Source organism: Cupressus sempervirens, chromosome 11 (genome assembly GCF_028749045.1).
Source record: "Cupressus sempervirens isolate cs-2001-9-10 chromosome 11, ASM2874904v1, whole genome shotgun sequence".
NCBI lineage: Eukaryota > Viridiplantae > Streptophyta > Pinopsida > Cupressales > Cupressaceae > Cupressus > Cupressus sempervirens.
This window is the reverse complement of record NC_143128.1, coordinates 792144412-792164344: the sequence shown is the minus strand read 5'-3', so window position 1 is coordinate 792164344 and position 19933 is coordinate 792144412. Positions and strand designations below refer to the sequence as shown.

At 35.1% G+C, this 19933-nt stretch overlaps 1 protein-coding gene across 2 annotated transcripts in view; it reads left to right on the top strand.

Annotated features, from left to right (window-relative positions):
• Positions 1-11625: 11625 nt before the first annotated feature.
• Positions 11626-19933, top strand: part of PFD6 (prefoldin 6) — a 57125-nt gene continuing 48817 nt past the window's right edge. The window contains exons 1-3 of one of the 2 annotated variants that reach the window (XM_089810250.1): positions 11626-11933; positions 12051-12121; positions 12412-12536. In XM_089810250.1, coding sequence (XP_089666376.1) covers positions 11858-11933; positions 12051-12121; positions 12412-12536 — 272 coding nt within the window. In that variant the 5' untranslated portion in view covers positions 11626-11857. The remainder of the gene's footprint in view (positions 11934-12050; positions 12122-12411; positions 12537-19933) is intronic. The other variant, XR_016358822.1, reaches the window with a different exon arrangement.

Sequence of the window (19933 nt, the reverse complement as noted above, 5' to 3'; positions counted from 1 at the left end):
CCAAACTGTGCAATTGTCATTGTCGAGCTCTAGCACTCCAAACTCAAGAGGTAAGAGGAGTAAGAAGAAGAAGAGCCAGTCACCTGGTGAGCTAGTGACATTGGATGAAGTTATTGTGATTCCAAATTGGGACACAAATAACTCAACTTATGAGTAGAAGATAACCATGCAAGACCTATTGGAAAGGAAAACTAGACAAGAAGAGCTAAGAAGGGAGCAATGATAGAGGTTAGTATTGCATTTACAATGACATTTCCATAGAATCATTTAATGTTGAAAACCTTGATGAGAAGGCTACAATAATTTCTCAACTAGTTGAAATTATGGAGATGGTAAATGATACTGATGTTGACATGAATGTAAAATTGATGCAGTGGACAACCAAAAAATTTGAGAGTAGTAATAGAGAAAGTCTCCTCTAAAGTTGCAATAAGGCAAGTCCATTTATCAAATCTTGTAAATAATGTAGAGGAAATCATCAAGAATATTCATTCTTTGTATAAAAAGTTATCTGATGCTACATTATTTAAAAAATAAAATCAAGACCTCATAGATATACGACAAGAAGATTTAAGGTCAACATGACATTCTTTGAACATGGACACAAGTTCAAGTTCATTTCATTTTAACAGATTAATAATTTCCCAAGATAGGTTAGTTGAGTTGATGGCTAATGATGGAAGAATAAGGGATGATCTCATCTCTATCCAAAAAATGTTGTCACCTCACATGGAGATTATGTAGAGAGAGATTACATTAGCAAAGGAGGTAGTACAAAGAGATCCAACCTCTCTACTACTAATAGATTAGTGGATCTAGCTGCTATGCTAGAAATAAAGATTCAGACTTTGGAGTATGTAAGAATGAGTTGGAATCATGTTTTACCCATGACAATACAGATTCATAAGCCATTTTTGGACAAGTATGGCATTACCACTACTCCACCCCAACAACCATGAGTGACAAAAAGGGAGATAGTGGACATGATCACATGAATAGAGGATTAGTCAAAGAATGAAGAAATTTTTGTAGAGAACAAAATGAATTTTGAAAATTTGAAGTTTTACATGTATACACTATGTGGTAGAGTCAGTGTATGTACAATATATACCAAGAAACGTATGGGTTGTACTCTAAGGGAGAATACTTGTGTTTCAATTTTGTATTGAACATATTTTGATCATGACAAAGTATTTTTGCCACTAATGTGAAAGGGGGAGATTATTGATCCCTAAGTTATGTTGTCTATTAGTGTCAAGCACTTAGTTAGTCACAAGGTAGAGTTGGTTGGTCATCACTGTGATCGAGCCATTCTACTAAGATTGAGAAATGTAGAGAAGACTTGTATGTAACTCAGTTGAAGCCTCTATCAGGGCATCTAGCAACAATATGACCAACTTTGTTACATGTAAAAAAGATAATAGGAAGTTTACCTTTGTATTTTCCTTTTCCTCTAGGAAGTCTTCTTGACAACAACACTTCAAGTTCATCAAGATCATCATCAGATCCATTGTCACTTTCTACATACTTGCTTTTCTTCTTTTTCTTAGATCCATCAAGGGTTAGTTGGGCTTTGAATGTAGATTCAACATTAGCAGGGGAGTAATTGTCAAAATTTGATAATTCAAGTGCATTAAGTCTACCAATGAGACTATCCAAGGTTAGATCATTACCAATTGTACATCTTAGTTCTTGAATTGCAGATAATGTGATTGCATAGATAGGAAGTAAAATCCTCGATACCTTACTTATCATAGTCTCATAAGTTATATGGCCTCCATCTCCTATGATAACATTCACCAATTGTTTGATTTGACTAAAATATTGTGCAATATTCTCACCTTCTTGCATCCTCATATCATGAAACTTTCCTCTCAAGCTTTTTGCCTTAGCTCTTAATACATTCTTGTCACCCCCATGGATTTTTGCCAACTTATCCCACATTTTATTTGCAATATTACATTTCTTCACATCATCAAATTATGCATACCTAAGGGATGCTAAAAGTTTAATCATCATTTGGTTGTGCTCCTACTTCTCTTTTATTTGTTCAATTGTCATAGATCTAGGCACCTCAATGCATTCATTGTCCAAGTAGTAAGATGTGGAATCTCCAATTCTAGATAAGTGCAATCTCATTAGCCTTTGCCATGTTGGGATGTTCTCCTTGTTCAGCTTAGGTACCTCTCTCTTGTACATCTTGATCTTTGGCTTGAATCCCTTCAAACTTTCTTAAGAAGCACCAATGCTCTGATATTAATTGTTATAATGATTTAGAATAACTTAGAAGTGGAGGGGTGGGGGGGGTGGGTGTGAATCAGTTGTCCTCATGTCCATATGTTCCAATTCAACTTTTAATCACTTCAAATAGATTAATCAATCACAAATTTCCACTTGGTCTCTATAGCATATCATCAACAATTTATCGTTTCATGTAATTACTTAACTCAATGTCTCTGTATGTGTTGTATACCAATAAATAAACTACTAAATAATATAGTATGCAAAATAATAACATCCACACATGAAAATAACAGTTTGACACTAGGATTTAACATGGAAACCCAATTTGGAAAAAACCACCAAGTAACATGCTACCATTTTTAACTCTTCTGAAGTGAGCTCAGTTAAGAGCCAACCCTATTAAAGGTTATACAACACATTGTTAAATGTGGCCCTATTAAAGGATTTAATCACCCTATTAGAAGTGGCCTTGTTAGGGGACTTTAGAACATTCCATTAGAATATTTCCTTGATTAAAGGATTTTCTATATGACTGTTAGGTCGACCTTGATTAAAGGATTTTGCACTGATACAATGGTTAGAATGTAACAGTATGTATGTTCGCTCATCTACTAGTTCATTTACTAGCCTCCATAATGAATCTACTTGACATCTCCTCAAGTAATCACTTCTTCACAAACTCTTCACACTTCACCTCTATTGTTCTCCTCTTCACAACTTCTCCTTAAGATCACCAATCAATAATGAACCAACCTTGATTATTCATTCCTTATGCCTCCTCACATAGGTAATTTTGATCTTTTACTACTTAAACATCACTGTTGATCTTAGACTTAGGTCAGATTCATTGAATCCTTCCAACTTTATGTTCTCCCTCTTCTTCTAGAAACTTATGATCAAATCCTTGCCTTTGATAGCTTAACAAACTCTCCTCATGCATAAAACATGCCAACTTGTCAAACTTTATCTTCCATGTGCTTTGACTAATTGAAAATTCCTACTATGTTGACCTCAAAATCAAATATTTCTCAAATTGTAACTTTTGTAGTCACTCAAAAATCATTTTGTTCTTCATCTCGGTCATCACTGTATAGCTCGACAATCATTATATTGTCTCACTCGGCATCAACATGCCCGCTTGGCCATTACTATGCTCCATTGAATATTTTCTTGGCAACAACTAACACTCAACTTGAACTATTTCATTTGACTTCTACTTAAGTTTCTTAATCTTCTACTCCATCTCCTTCATAGACCATGCAACATTGATACTTGGTCAAACTTAACCTTATGACTTGTTAAAATCTTAGCTTTATCCAACTATCTTCTTTGTTTCATGTATTGATTGAACAACAAATTATCTTGTCAAGGACTAACTTATAGTGCCCATTGTTTTTATATGATACTTAACACATCTCAATGCCATCTTTCACTAGGTCATCTCATGATCTCTTCTTTTTAAATTCTCTTCATCAATCAAATGATATGGCACTCTTCACTGCTAGTAAATGTCTCTCCAATAGGTTTGACACTCTGTCTTACCAATAGGTTTGACATCAATGACAACATAACAATTTCTCCAATTGTAGTTTCTAACATATTCCTCCATCTCCTTTTGAATCAAACTTTAAATTTCTAGCATCCTTATGAATAGAACACCTACTTCTAAATATTTTAAAATAACTTACATTAGATGTGTGTCCATACCAGAGTTCACAAGGTGTTTTGCTTGTACCTTTCCTCAACTATACTCGGTTAAGCATGTAAACAATAGTACTAATTACCTCTCTCTAGAGCATTTGTGCAACTCCTTTCTCAATCACTAGAGTCCTAGCACAATCAACAATGGGTCTATTTCTCCTTTCAGCAATGTCATTCTGTTGTGGTGTCCCTGGTGCAAATACTTGCCTTTTAATTCCATTCTCATTGCAAAAGTCAACAAACTCATTAGAAATAAACACTCCTCTTGTATCAGATCTCAAACATTTCAATTTCTTACCAATTTCCTTCTTAGTTCTTGCTTTATACCATTTGAACATTTGAAATATACTAGATTTTACTTTTACAAACATCACAATCATCATTCTTGAATAGTCATCAACAAATAAAATGAAGTATTTATTACCATAATAGATATCAACTTTCGTAGGAGCACAAAGATCAGTATGAGCCAAATCCAATATATCATTAGATGAATATGATTTTCTTGAAAAACTTGACTTAGTCATCTTCTTAAATTGACATTCTTTACACATAGCGTTATCAAGCTTATGCAAGTTCAGTAAACCTCTTACTTTCTTCTTTCTATTGACTTTAATAATATTATCAGATTTCACATGATAGAAGCTCTTATGCCATAACAAAATATCTTCAACTTTAGCAAACAATCATGTATTTGTAGTGGAATCTAGGTAGAATAGGTTACCTCTTGTTTGTTCACTAGTTCTGTTCAATTTTCCATCAGCATCAAAGATTTTATATTTCAAATTTGAAACTCTAGTTAGCGTCTTGTGTTATTTAGGTGTGCTACACTCAACAAATTGTATTTAGACCTTGAACCCAACAAGCATCATCACATCTACTCCTTTCATTTAATATTAGTTAACCTCTTCCTTTTACAGGACACAAAACATGATTTCCAAGTTTTAAAAATCCATCATCATACTCCTTTGGTTTATCAAACTTGTCAATATCACTAGTCATATGATTTGAACAACCAATATCAATAATCCAAGTATCATCCTTATGAACATGAGATATAAGGAATTTTTATTCTTCATACCTTTCATCCTCTAAATCTTCTTTTACAAAAACATACAAAACTTCCTCGACTTCATTTTCAGTATCTTATTCTAATTTGATGTGTTCTTCCTCACCCAGGTAACATGATTTGTTTTCATTTTCTTTATAATCCTTGTTCCTTCGGTATTTGTTCTCCCTCTTATTATTCTTATCATTCCTACTCTTATTAAGACATCTGGATATAATATGACCAACATCATTGCATTTGAAAAAAATTAGGGATAATTTACCTTTGAACTTTCCTTTTCCTTTTTGTAACCTCCTAGCCAGCTGTGCTTCTAGCTCATCTTGCTTTCTCATATGAATCATAATCACTCTTGATAGGGAGGTTGGATGAATCACTCATTGATTCATGCTCTTGGTCTTCTACAAGACCCTAAGGATGTCTCTTTCAACCCATTTGCCACCTATAGGACCTTAACTAATTAAGGATCCCCCAATTTCCCTAGCCAACCCAACTATCAATAAAGATTCCTCAATCCATACAAAACTTGATACGTTGTCCCTTCGTTCACTCTAGCCCTTACAACAATATAAAGGCTTTCAACCTCCAAATCCTGAACTAGACGTTGTAGAGATATGAAGGTATCATCAAACACTTCATCTCAACCAACTAGGTGAGTTAGAAGTCCTATCAAGTCCATCTTCCCACTTGACTTCCTCTTTTCTTCACAATTAGGCCTAAAAGGCTAGTAGCCCCAATTAGGTCTCCTATAGAGAGAAAATAGGGTTTTTATCCTATGCTTTCCAAAGGAACCCTACAATATTTTTTAGGTTTCTTGGTTCATTTTCCATCCCCTTAGAGATTCTTGGGGTCATACCCTTCCATCCATTACCATAACCCAGATTAGTTGAAGATTGGGCTTTTTAGGCCTAACTGGTTACCTCCACAAACAATATTGTTTTGGGATTGTTTTTGGTTTGGTATGAACCTCTCTCCTTCATTGGATGATGGTAATACTTCCTTCTTCAATGTCCAAAAAGAATTTGGACTCTGGCTTTCCCCCTCTGTAAGATATGTTCGTTTCTATATGGTCTTCCCAAGCCGAACTCACCATAGGCTCACCTAGGGAAAGACCTTAAAAATAGATTCTCTAAATTTGAGGGCCCTTTATTATGCACACATTATGTACATGGAGTCTACTGACTATTCCCAAGAGGTTGTATAGATTGAATGATGGGAAAGTGAGTTAGAGCTCCATCTTCAAGAACTGCTTGGACAAAACCAGTGACTAGTATGGAACCAAAGTAATTTTACAAAAAGTAACAAGGTTGATAAAAATCCTAACTACCAACGCATAAAATTAAGAAAAAATGATAACCAAAAGATACACAAGCGACAATATGGATCTTTAATTCCTAACTACCCACTATCATTCAAAACAAAGAAAATGCTCACAAAATGCTTCAAGATGTTTGCAAAAACACACAATCCATACAATGGATTTCCAACCCTGCTCATAGGTCTTCTCCAACCTTACATAGGGTGGTTGGGTGGTTATTCACTCCTTAGGACTCCTCTCCATCACTTTGCAACTTTCTTGCTAAAAGTTGCAAAGTTGCACAATGCAACTTTTACATCTTTTTTTGCAACTTTTCACCAATTTGGTCAAATGACCTTCCTAACTTCTCAAATTTAACCACAAACCTCACCTAACTCTTCCTAGACCCTATTGACCTCACGATGATTTCAACATCATGCCTTGTGCCAATCAAAGGGCTTTACAACTTACTAGCCCCTAATTACACCTAATAAAAAGGCCCTAAGAACCTAAGAACAAATTCTCCATTGCACTCCTACTATGGTCAACATGAACTTATCTCCAACATCCAAAATTCCCTAAGGCTCACACTTACACAACAAAAATACGAACCCTTAAATTGCCTAGGCAATCCTTAGGTGCTCCTGCACCAACTCTCATCTTTGCTATGGCAAATACTCTTACCTTTCCTTGAACTTCCATTAATTAGATAATACTTGAAAGCATTTTCTACCTTAAGTAAAATGTTATCAAAGTCACTCAACTCAAAAGAAGTCAATCTACTAGCCAAAGCATTGAGAGTAAGAACATTACCAGGAATAGCTTTGAATTCTTTAATAATTGAAACTCTAATAGAATAAATAGGTAACAAAGTTCTTAGTACTTTAATTGCAACGTCTTCATCACTTATGATTCCTCAAACAACTTCAATGGCACTAACCACTTTCTTGATTTATTTATTGTATTGTGAAATATTTTCTCCTTTCATCTGTATATCATCAAATTTTCCTCTTAGACATTCAAATTTTTCTCTTAGCACATTTTTATCTCCTCCATGAACAAGTGCAAGCTTATCCCAAATCTCTTTGGCAGTAGCACAATCCTTGACATCATCAAATTCAACATCATTAAGCAAAGAAGCAATCTTTATAACTAGGGCATTGTGTTCTTTCTTTTTCTTCATCTGCTTAATTGCCGTTGGTCCAAGTGGTGGTAAGTGTAAGGGTTGTCTAGATAGTACAATACATAGTCTCCAATTCTTGATAGGTACAACCTCATCCTTCTTTACCATGATTCAAAGTTCTCTTTGCCCAGCTTGAGAACCTTTCTCTTATATGTCTTCATATCTTCACCTTAAGTTCCTTTAAACTTTCTTCTTTAAGCACTCAGCTCTAAAACCAATTGTTAGATAACTAAGAGGGGGGTGAATTATTTATCCATGGGTCCTTAACTCCAATTCACCAACTTAACAACTTAAACTTTTAATAAACAAACTCGGTAAATAGATCCAATCTCCACAATAATATTCAATTTAACATTCATCTATAAATTGTTAGCTTATACTAAATACTAGAGTAATAAACTATTAACTGTAAACTTCATTAGCCTTAAATATACTTCATATACTGAGTTGCAACGATAAATAATAAAACATGAACTAACACACAACACAATCATAAACACATTTTGACACAAAGATTTTTAATGTAGAAACCCTATTAAGGGAAAAACCACTTAGGAATTGGCAACCCAAAAATTTCTCTCTTCTGAAGTGAGCTCGGTTAGGAGCCAACCTTGTTAAAGGTTACATGCACATTGTAAGATCATCTAGACCTCATTACTTCTCAATTTAATGCCCTACTCTAAAGGGATTACACACATTCAATGGAATGCCACCTTAAAAAGGATTTACAAATAAGATTGTTATGTCCACTCAGTTAAGAGATTTTTTGCTATAATTGTTGGATAGTAGTAATGAAATTATCTAATAAATAATGCAAGTGCCTTTGTTGTTCAGATCTCCATTTCTCTTATCATTTATCTCAGTTCATTCCTCTTTTGGTTAATCCACTCACACTCATCAACTTCATATTTAACTTGCTAGATTTCACAATGTTGGTCTTCTTGGTGACCCCTTTGACTATCAACTTTAATAATAACGTGATCATGAATATGAGCATCTTGTTGATCCCTTATATAGAAAGATTATTATCACTTTACTAGATTCTCCAACATTTTTTTGGTTAATCACAACCATCTGATCATTTTCTATCTTGGATACATTGAATCTAGGTACTTGAGTATCATGTGTTGACCTCAAACTTTGAACTCCTTTTCTAATCATTAAATCTCCATCATTAGATCTTCTATGAATTTCTCCAACTATAGATCTCTCAACAAACTCCATCCTTATCTTAAAAAACTTCTTGATCAATCCATATCTTCACCAAATGTCAGCCTCAAATCAATTCTTCAAGAAACTATTAATCAATCCCTTGCCCGGTTAACACTACACTCGCTTGGTCAATACTATTCTTGGTTAGGACTATACTTGTTCAGGTAATATTGTTCATTCTTTACTTAACTTGTGCTCACTGACTATTGTGAATGGTTGGTGACTATTAGTTCTTCATTTATCGACCTCATTGTCTAGCTTGATGCAACTTACTATTACTTTGTCTTCTCACTTCATAACTTCTTTAGTTCTTTAGAAACCAACATAACTTGCTTAATATACATGATCTAAACACTTAATCAAATCTTGTAAAGCAATCAAATCAACATTATCTTGCCAAAGTCTAACTGATCAAGTGCCCATTGAAATTCACACTCATCGATACTTTATCCCATTCCATTTTCTTCTTTATCGTTATCTTTACAAATCCTCTTCGTCAATCAACACTAAATCCTTCAGATGATTTAGTACTTTACTAAATCAACATAATGTCTTAAGTACCTTTTTAGGCTTGACATCAATAACAACATAACAACTTATATGACTCTTTCGTACAAATTATCTTTCTTATCTTCAACATTATCAGTTGGGGCTAGCACTAAGTACAAAACATCAATATGTACAATGCAACATTTTAATCATTATTAATATGCGATAATTAGTTTTTTTGGTTGGTAATAATTGTTTCATTTTATTAAAAGTGCGTACCATGGAAAACTTGGCCTGTACATAGGGTAAAACAACCAAGGGTACCACCATCCTAGAGAGAGTGCAACAAAAGGATCCATTAACATATTGTAGAAAAAAAGAAAATCATTGAGCTCAAAACACATAAAATTAATTAATTATTTTGGCACCACCCTTAGAAAAGGGCTAGAGGACCATATTAAAAGAGCCTTTTCTTAAATTCCTATCCCTTTTCCTTCTCTATGTGCATCATTTGTCTTCCAATTTGGTAGTCTCCTCTAGCTAGTCTAAAGGAGTATCCTTTGTGATTCTCATGACATCTTGTGTACATGCACTCACACCTTGGACCAAACCACCCATTAACATTAAAGTAATCTCCAAACCACAAGACCCCATTGACCTACATTTCTCCTATTCCTTTAGGGTACCAATACCATTGTCTTCAAATGGATCCCTAGCCTATCTAACCAAGCCAACATTAACATTATGCTCCATAGATTTCTCTTCATATCAAAAATATGATTGAAGGTTTTATATTCTTTTCTCAATAAAAACCTGGAGAAAAACTCCATTGTTTCTCAACCTTCTTCTCAATTGCATAGTGTTGTCGAGAACATCTTTCTACCAAGAAACCTCCATAAACATTTTGTCTTTTCCACCTTGTGCCATCATATGACCTGTTTGGAAGCATCCTCTACATCTAAAGGGAACCCTTTCATAATCTAGCAATTGAACCCGACATCTTTTTGAAGTTTTTTTTGAAATTCAATAGGAAGTCCCTCAAAAACATCCACTCTACTAAAATATGAGCAAAGGCAGAATAAATGAGATTTGAAGATCCTTCATCCACCATTAAAAAATCCCCTGATGAATTTCCAATTGCCTCTAAAAGAGAGTTAAACCAAAAATGCAAGGGCAGATTGAGGGGCCTTACCTAGATTGGAATCTTTGTCAAGAACTTTAGTAGATGGACAAAAACCAGGATGCTAAGGTTTCAACTTCAGTAATAAATTTCTCCTCCTAACTCCAAAAATGCTCACACAAAACCTTATTTTGAACACAATCATCAAGAACAAGCTCCCAAATTTTAGAAATTCAAGTAAGAAAATCATGTAAACTTGGCCATGGGTACTTGAATCGATTGGTTACATCCAACTCAAAGAAAATTGAAACATTGTGAGCAATTTCCTCTTCTGTTTTCTCATTCAAATCTACAACAATGACCTTAGGTGATGAGATTAAAGGAACCCCCAATTATTAAATTATAAGTATTTATTACATATTAGATAGTTGATGCGTTGTAGAGCTATTAGAAATTTCTTAGCATTGGAGCTAGAGTTTTGATTCCTTAGTTTGTTTTCAAGGTGAAATTGTGATATTGCTATCAATATTTAATTGTGTAGTTTTGGGTCAAACTCATTGACCTTGTTTCATGAGTAATGTTTCATATGCAAATCCATCTCTCATGAATTGGTTTTTCCTCCTCCTAGTCATGCCTAGACTTGTCTAAGTGTGGTGAATCAGGGGCTTTGTAACAAAGCCTTAAAGGCTTGCACAATTACAATGAAGAAAAATATCATTTAGAGGTTTGTCTGTGGCACAAAGAGTTTGTAGGTTTTTTGGAAGGAGAAACATTGACACGTGTGGGTGGATGTCAACATGGGACACTCAAGGAAGGCTCATGGGTGCAAAATGTTGATGCACCAATTGAAACTTTATTGTCGACTGGGAGAAAGTGTGTAAAGTCAACATTGCATAGAATAATAGAAGCCTTCAATTCATGGCTGTTGCCCATAGAAGTTGATGCACCACAAGGATGAAGAGACCCTAATTGTTTCTTGGTAGATCTTAGGGGTTAGAGACCATGATCTCGAGCTTTCTTTGTTTATATGGGTTAGAGACCATGCTTAGTGTTAGTGTTATATGGGTTAGAGACCCTAATCGAATGTGTCTTAGTGTTGAAACCCTAATTATTTCTTGGTAGATCTTAGGGGTTAGAGACCATGATCCTGAGATATATATTCAAACATTTTAATTATCTAAAAAAATATTATAAATATTTTTGTTATTATTAATATTAACACTTATCAATATTATCATTTTTACACGACTATAGTTATTAATTGATTTTTAAAAGTAGGCAATATAAAATCTACAATTTATATTACCATGGCTGGAAAGATGCTGGCTATTTTTCCAGTCCTTTAACCGCGAGTTTTGTCGGGAATTAACATAGTTTTCATACAAAGAAACCCTACCGAAGTAAGTCGACGTATTCATTAGTTTGCTCTGATCAGGGACTAAAATTTCATAAAGCTTCCGAGTAGCTACTTTAAAAATTCTTTCACAGTTATCAAACTGTTTTCGGAAACGGTTCATTGTCTTTTCTATATTCATTTTTGCAATAATGAGTGGACCAGTCATCAGAGATCTGCAGCATCAGCTGGAAAACCAAGGCAATTCTCTCAGCAAAATTCAAAAGGGTATGCCGTTTATATCTTTTCAATTATCTGTTATAAAAAAAAAGTCATACACCTCTTGTTTAAAACCAGCACATAGAATAATGCTATACACACGGTTTATCTTTCGTGTTGTTACAGACATTGCGAAAAATCATCAAGTCAGAAAACAGTATACAATCCAACACGGTGAAAATGAAATGGTCCAGAAGGTAAGACATTATCCTGTCGTGCTACTATTTTATTTTCATTAGTGTTCTGGGTGTTTTCTCCGTCCTGTGAATTTTGGATGGGGCAGGTTGGTTTTTTGGGCTTAGTGATATTTGATGAACTTAGGTTTAGTGGATTGTTTCCTATATAATCACACTTTATCCTCACCAATTACCCCCGAGTGCTATGAATAGTCACAGGGGCAAGTGTCTCCTATGACCAATACGCCACAATCCCCTTGACAGAGTCGGGCTATTGTAATTTAATTCATTTGTATATTACATGTTCGCAGGAGCTGGAGTTACTAAGCGAGGATGCCAATGTATATAAATTGATTGGACCTGTGTTAGTGAAGCAGGATCTTGCCGAAGCAAAGGCCAATGTTAGCAAGAGGATTGAGTACATAACTGCAGAACTGTAAGTTTATTGGTTTTGACTGCATGTTTCAAAGTTCAAGAGTATTTTATACTGTAAATGCTTTTTAGAGTATCAAAGAGATCAGATTTCCACAATCCATATGAATGTTCATAAAAGCTTCGAGATTAGATTGTGTACAAATTTATTATCATCAACATTTTGGATCACACTACATGATCCATCATCAGTGTTGTAAAAAGGGAAATTTTCATTAGTGTGGCTATTTGGAGAATTTCGTTTAGTGGAAGCCATGTTTAGCATCATTTTCACTCATTCAGAATTATAGAATGGGGAAACCATTTTTTAGATTTGTTGAATATTTCAAGTAATAAGTTGTTTTACTTTTTCTTTGGTGCTATCAGAAGTCCAAAAATCAAAACAAATTCACAACCAAAAATTAATTGCAGCATTCGATATGCATGGTGTTTCTAGTTCATGTCTATAGATCAATTTGTTACCATTGAATTACTGTATCCACTACCTAATCTAACTACAACATTATCATTTGTGGCTTAGTCTTTATAAATTATTGAGGGGAAATAAGTACATTCTTATTTTCCTGTTTTGTCACCTATTTGTTGCTACTGTAAGGAGTAAATCTTAACAAGAAGAAACTATGGTTTCTTTCTAAGGTGTCATTGATAGGGTGAATCTTTCTCATTTATCGCCTAATTTCCAATTCCACTACACTCTCATGTGCTTTAATGCCCTTTTTATGTACTACCAATTACATCGAAAGAACAAGTTTCTTCCACATACCGTCAGGCGTATTGAAAGGATGGGCCTCTTCTACATATTGATAGTGATTGAAAGGGCTACCTTATTGTAAGGTTTCATATATTGGTTTGGCATTATATAAAAAGGAAACCTATAGGAGCGATGAGGATCCAATCTATATCTATTTGACAGCAAAAATATGTTGTGAATTGTATTGTCTCTTAGCATTATTAGCGGAACTTGACTTAGATACATGTGTAATCTTTGCTATCATTTCCACTTGTACATTAGTGGCATGTTATTATTATTATTTTTTTAATAAGTCAACAGCCGAAGCCTTGATGGATTTTATTATAGATAAAAAATAAAGGACAACTCCGTTTGACAAAGGCACTAGAGGAGCAATGGCGTAAGATGCCTCTAGTATAGCCTTTAAGTTCTTTAAACAAATTACCCAATTTACAAATAATCTGAGAGGAGTGTGCCAAATTTATTGTTTGAATACATTGTCCATACATGTCTGGGGGATCCAGAGAGTAAACGTGCCAGAGTTGAAGAATCTTAAAGCAAACATATATTAGGAACAAATAAAAAACCTAAAAATAATAAATGAATATTGGTGTCAATATAGGCCTCTCTATATGCGTTTTTGCAATCAATGCAAGATGTTGTGACTCGAAATTTATCAACTGCAAGATCAATCACAAGAACAAACATTTTACTCACCAGTAGAGAAGAAAGATGTTGTCAACAATGATGTTCCTTCTTCAAGCAACCCAACTTTAAAGACTGATGAAGACAAGATTCATGAAGAAAGAAAAATGTCGAGCCTCCTCCCATGTCACAAAACATCGTTGTGTGTAAATCTAAAAGTGTATTTGGGAAAACGTATATCATCAATAGAATACTTGTCTGATTGTTGAATCTCCAATTGTTATGCATGTTTGGGAGACAATAAAACCCAACAAACATTAAATTAATCTAGTCTATACAAGTGTTGTGAATTTTCATATACTAAGATATTTGAGACCTATCGAATTTGTGTTTGTAGGTGTTATGCAGGAAATAGAGTTTGTTAGCTTGTATGGGAAAACTAGCAAACTAGGTCTATTTTTCAGTTTAAGTACCTTGAGAGGGGAGTGATCCAATTATTTCAAGATATTAGGCAATTGCAGTATGAAAGAGAAATATGGAAATCAGAGCTAAGGATAGAAATATAAGATTTTTCAGCTTATATAGAAATATAGAAATCATGTATACAGGCTTTACCAATAGATTTAAAGATACATTTGGGCCAAAAAATGAGGGACGGCGGTGAGCAGGGCAGCCTTGTCCTGACTTTTTTGAATCTGTGAAAAGGGGATCTGAAGGTCTTCTGGTGCTGGATCTGAATACAGATCTGTGCTTCTGTAACCTGCCATTCACACATAGAAAGAAGTAAATTGTTGGATTGATTGGAGTTCACCTAGGTCAAACTACGGTTGACGAATTAATCTTGAAATTGAAAAAAATGAAGTGGAACTGAAAGCATGTTCTTATGTAGCGGAGGCTAGATTTAAAAATTGAAGTATCTTATATGTTGTTGATGCAATGCAATTTGAATGTGATCACACAAGTGGTGATGCAATAACATGACTCCAGAAGACCTTAAAGGAAATTGATCATAAACACATGCTTGCATGAAGGTTATTGCAACTTGCCACAATGCTAAACCTGAAGAATATGGTGGGACAAAATGCGTTGAATGCTTGAGCTTGAGTTGTAACTGAGATGGATAATTGCAATTTGGGGGGCTGTGGGGGGCAGGTGGTAAGATTACTCTTATACCTCTCCCCAGCATTTCGGGTTTGTAATTTTGAGGGGAGCCAATATAGAAGAAATTTTCCCACTACTGCAAACTAGCTGTTAGGTGGCTTGAATTTGGGTCCCTAAATTGGGATAGGGTCATGTCCTCTTGGTAAAGGAAGGATCAAGGATTCAAGGTGCAGAATGTAATGGTGATCTCTGATTTTTAGCCAGTGCAAGCCAGATTGAACAGGCTTGGACATATTAGGTTATACAAGCTAAATTGAGGCCTAGGTGAGCAAGAATTGCATAGGGATGCAATTTATGATGTCACATAAGGTTATCTAAAACAACAATCGAATTGAGTCTTCACTTTTTGGCCAGCCTTGTGAAAGTGACATGTTGCCATGTTAGTTAAAGCCATGCGTATGGAAATATGAAGTGTTGAATATTTGGAAATATGAAGGGTCTTGTTTTTGGAATTTGAAGAGTCTCAATTTCAATCTATTTATGTGGTTGCTTAGTTAGTGTGTTGTAAGGTAACTTGCACTTTCAATGTTGAGAGGTATCGAGTTAAGTACACAATCAAAACCTATGAAAGAAGATTTCCTTTCGACAACAAGAATTTTGTTAAAGACAATTTGTAGTTGGATCTTGGTTTCCATCATATTCTTCACTTGAAAGATTATTGGGCTGATTGGGGTGACGGCTATGAAGTAAAAAAAGGAGCTGGATGAGGATGAATTTACGCAAATTGTCACTGTCAGTTAAATTTGTAATATTTTTGTCGAACATGATGAGTCAGATATAGTTGATCCAATTTATGTTGGCCACATCCAGATGCAGCCCATTCTGCCCATAGATTGGGATCTGAAGGAGCTAAAAGGCCTTGAGACAAGAACTATTGTAACTCTGAAAAGGACGCAAATATTGCTTGCAAAGTAAAAGGCCGAGACTTCAAAACTGCAGTCTAAAAGAGGTCAAAATGTAGGAGGATAGGGTGATCTGAGTCAAACACGGGCCTCATCAAGCACAGTGTTGCCCTCTACCCAACAAATCTGTACCAGAAAGAGATGGAGAAGAACCACTTAAGAAGAGAAAAAGTATTGTAGGGATGGCCCACTTAAGGGCAGCAAGGAGGAGAATTAAGTAGAGAAGCAAAAAGGGAAAGGCCAAGGGCAAGATGTTGACGTAGAAAAGATTAATCCTGGCCCATCTCATTCTCAACCTAACTCTTCCCAATTGCCTTAAAATGTAACAGGTAAGTCTGCCTTGCCCATAGATTGGGATCTGAAGGAACTAAAACGCCTTGAGACAAGAACTATTGTAACCCTGAAAATGACTCAAATATTGCTTGCAAAGTAAAAGGTCGAGACTTCAAAACTGCAGTCTAAAAGAGGTCAAAATGTAGGAGGATAGGGTAATCTGAGTCAAACAGGGGTTTCATCACGCACAGTGTTGCCCTCTACCCAACAAATCTGCACCAGAAAGAGATGGAGAAGAACCACTTAAGAAGAGAAAAAGTATTGTAGGGATGGCCCACTTAAGGGCAGCAAGGAGGAGAATTAAGTAGAGAAGCAAAAAGGGAAAGACCATCCACAGGATGTTGACATAGAAAAGATTAATCTTGGTTCATCTCGTTCTCAACCTAACTCTTCCCAATTGCCTTAAAATGTAACAGTTAAGATGGGGCAAATCTCCCCCATCTTTTCCTTTTAATTTTAATTTGCCAAATGTAATTAAAAGACCCACATTGAGAAGAGCCTTGCAATTTTCATCTTCTAGTTATCAGTCAAACATCCAACCTATAGGTACTCCTTCCTCTCCCTTATGGTAGGAAAACACTGCCGAAGAAGAGAAAAATGGTGCCAGCAAGATAATCTGATGATAAAATCGTAGGGAATTTGCTACAAAGAACTCATAAGCCTAAGAATCTGAAAACTATATCAAGGCTAATTGAGGACAGTTGTACTGGACATTTTTCTGTAGAGATTGCATCTGCTTAGAAGGAAACTGTTCAGGTTACATTAACTGATAATAATATTACTAAGGTGAATTTAAGACCTCCAAGTAGGGATGGGGATTTACATAACTGTCAGGTAAGCAGCCTCAAGATTCATCGAAAGAACAACAAAGGATAAACGAGATAACAATGAGCTGAACAGCATTGTGGAGCTGCTCGCCAATCATTTGACTTTGAAATCTTTGGTAGATCGCATCCCCTAGCCAATTAGCAAAGCAGGCACTTCTTTTAACCAAAGCTTAGTAGTTGGGAAAGAAACAGAAAAAAGGTACAAAAGATAGCTCCTATGGTAGGCTTAACCAAGAATGGGTAAAGGACAGAAAGGTTAAGGGTCCTACATTCATGGAGCTATATGATGATCTGATTTTGCTCAGAAATACTATAAATACTGATAACTGAAACAATAAACACCAAGCATAAGGAATTGTTGTGGCTACAAGTTGATCAGCAACTAAAAGATAGTTTGGACATGGGCTTAGACAAGGTAGCAGTAGAACAAAGTTGGCCAAAGAGCAGATGATCCTTGGTGGGTCATGTGGAGAAAGAGTATTGAATGGAAGGACACTTGGAAGCAGAATAGCAAAGAAAAAGGTAGATTGTTGAAGCAATGCAACTGTGTCAGTGCTGATAGCCTAAAAGAGCTTTTAGATTTTATTGCCTACTGAAGAAAAAAGAAAATTCTGACAACGCAAAGTGAATGAATTGAAGGAAGAATTTGAGAAGAATATAGATGATATTTCCAATAAACAGGCCATGTATGAATGCTGCTTTATCTTGGTATGAGAGCCATCCGGCCAATTTCACCACTAAAATAGATAGCATCCTCACCAATAAGGCTCTTTGAAGTTGATGGTCAAGAATGTGCACATTTGTCAACACTGAGATTTAACTATCACACGGGTTCTGAAGAATTACAAAGCAAGAGCACTGCCACATCAACAAGCACCTGCGGACAGAGCTAACATGGGTCCACAAGACCCACCACCTGAACAATAGTTTCATGTCTTACAAGATATTTAAAAATTTTTAATATTTCATATGTTTTAGAACTTTTAAATGATATTCTTTTAAAGAATCAGTTTCAAGAGTTTGTAGTGGTTACATTTGTAAGTCATTAAAAATGTAACAAAAAGACTTTGGAATGGTTCGATTTTTTTATCCCCATCATTTTATATTGTGATAGTGAGGCACAATCAAAGAAGGAAATAATTTATTTTGCCCATTTGAAAGGGGTTTACAAGTTTGTGCGCCAGTGAATTTTGGATGTTATGTTGATATTTATTTGTAAGTTTACGTGCTTTAACAAATACCTGGTTATCAGGTTTCTATGTACACATGGCAGTCGTTAGCTAAGCATTCATTCCCTTTCATAGTGTGGTGAAATAAATTCAAAGTTTAATGTCTTTCCTAATATTTCAATTTATATGTTGGAGATATTATGTGAAATTGGTTATATTCATAGTTATCAATATCTCAATGTATGTGTTGATAGTTTTCCTAGAGATCCTTTTTATTTGTTTTAATCCTTTAATTGCATTTTTTGTGGCTATGAGTAAATATTAGTCATCCTTTCACGCTTTTTGGTGAAAGGCATATTCCAAATGAAAAAAAAAAGATCTTGAGAGGGAGTTGTGAAATTTTGGGTTAATTTATAACTTAATTATTTGTTGAGGATTTGTGTTTAGGTAAATAGAGTTAGTAAAATTATTTACTTTAGAAGGACAATATGTACATATACGTATATATCTATATATATGAGAAAAGCGAGCCAAGATTTTGATTTCGATTGTAAATCATGTACAACTCCAAGCAACAGATGGTCAAAGATCAAAATAGCTGAATTAAGAGTGAATTGAATTGAGAGAAGAGTGGAGAGAAATTTTTGAGAAGACTCAATATTCTCACTGAGCTATCACTTAGGTAGTGAATGTGAAAGTAAATTGCTTATTATAGAGAAGAATAAAGGTATATACATCGAAGAAGTGCATTAACTTTCATTCCTCATAAAAGGCAGGAGGTTTTACCTACTTGGAAAATGCCATGAAGACATAAAAGAAGTTATGAAAAGGGACAAATAAAGCCAAAGAGAGAGAAATCCAACTGCCCCATAACCCATTTAGAAAATGGCAAAATAGTGGTAATGAGAGGTGGCACAACATGCCAAAAGAGGGTGTTTAGCTAAACTACCCATCTGTGGAAATGGGTGACAAATGTGGCTCAAGTATTTTGCCACATGTCCTCATATGAACCACTTCCTATAACTTACGAAAACTTAAATAAAATATGTGAAGGAAAAATAAATACCCCCTAATATAAGGAAAATAAACAACCTACACTGACACCCCCTCCTTAAGTGTAGCCTAGATGGGTGAATAAATGGCTACCAACAAACTAGGCTGTGTTAGGTACCAATGTATGTAGAAATCTCCTCCCATAAGAAGAAGCTTTTCCATAAGGGGAATAAACCCCCTAAATATTGAAAGAAACGTCTCTACCCGCCCACCTCTACCCCACCTAGGTAGACAAAGATAGAGGATGAAGGGCTAAGAAGCCCTTCTTGAAGTTGACACTTGTCACATCCCAAGAAAAGCTCACAAATGAAGGGACTTGCTTTTAGTGAAGGGTTTGGTAAAGATGTTTGTAGTTTGCTCTGGTGTAGAACATACTTAAGCTCAATGATGCCATCTTGAATCAACTTCCAAATTTAGTGCATATTTATATCTGTGTTTCATTCTCTAGCGATGAACATGATTTTTTGAGATTCGTACAGTCTTTTGATTATCAGAAAAGATGAGTGTAGGCTTTTTGATTGTAATATCACACTCAAATGAGAATATTTTTAAGCCAAGTAGCCTTAGTGGTGGCACTAATT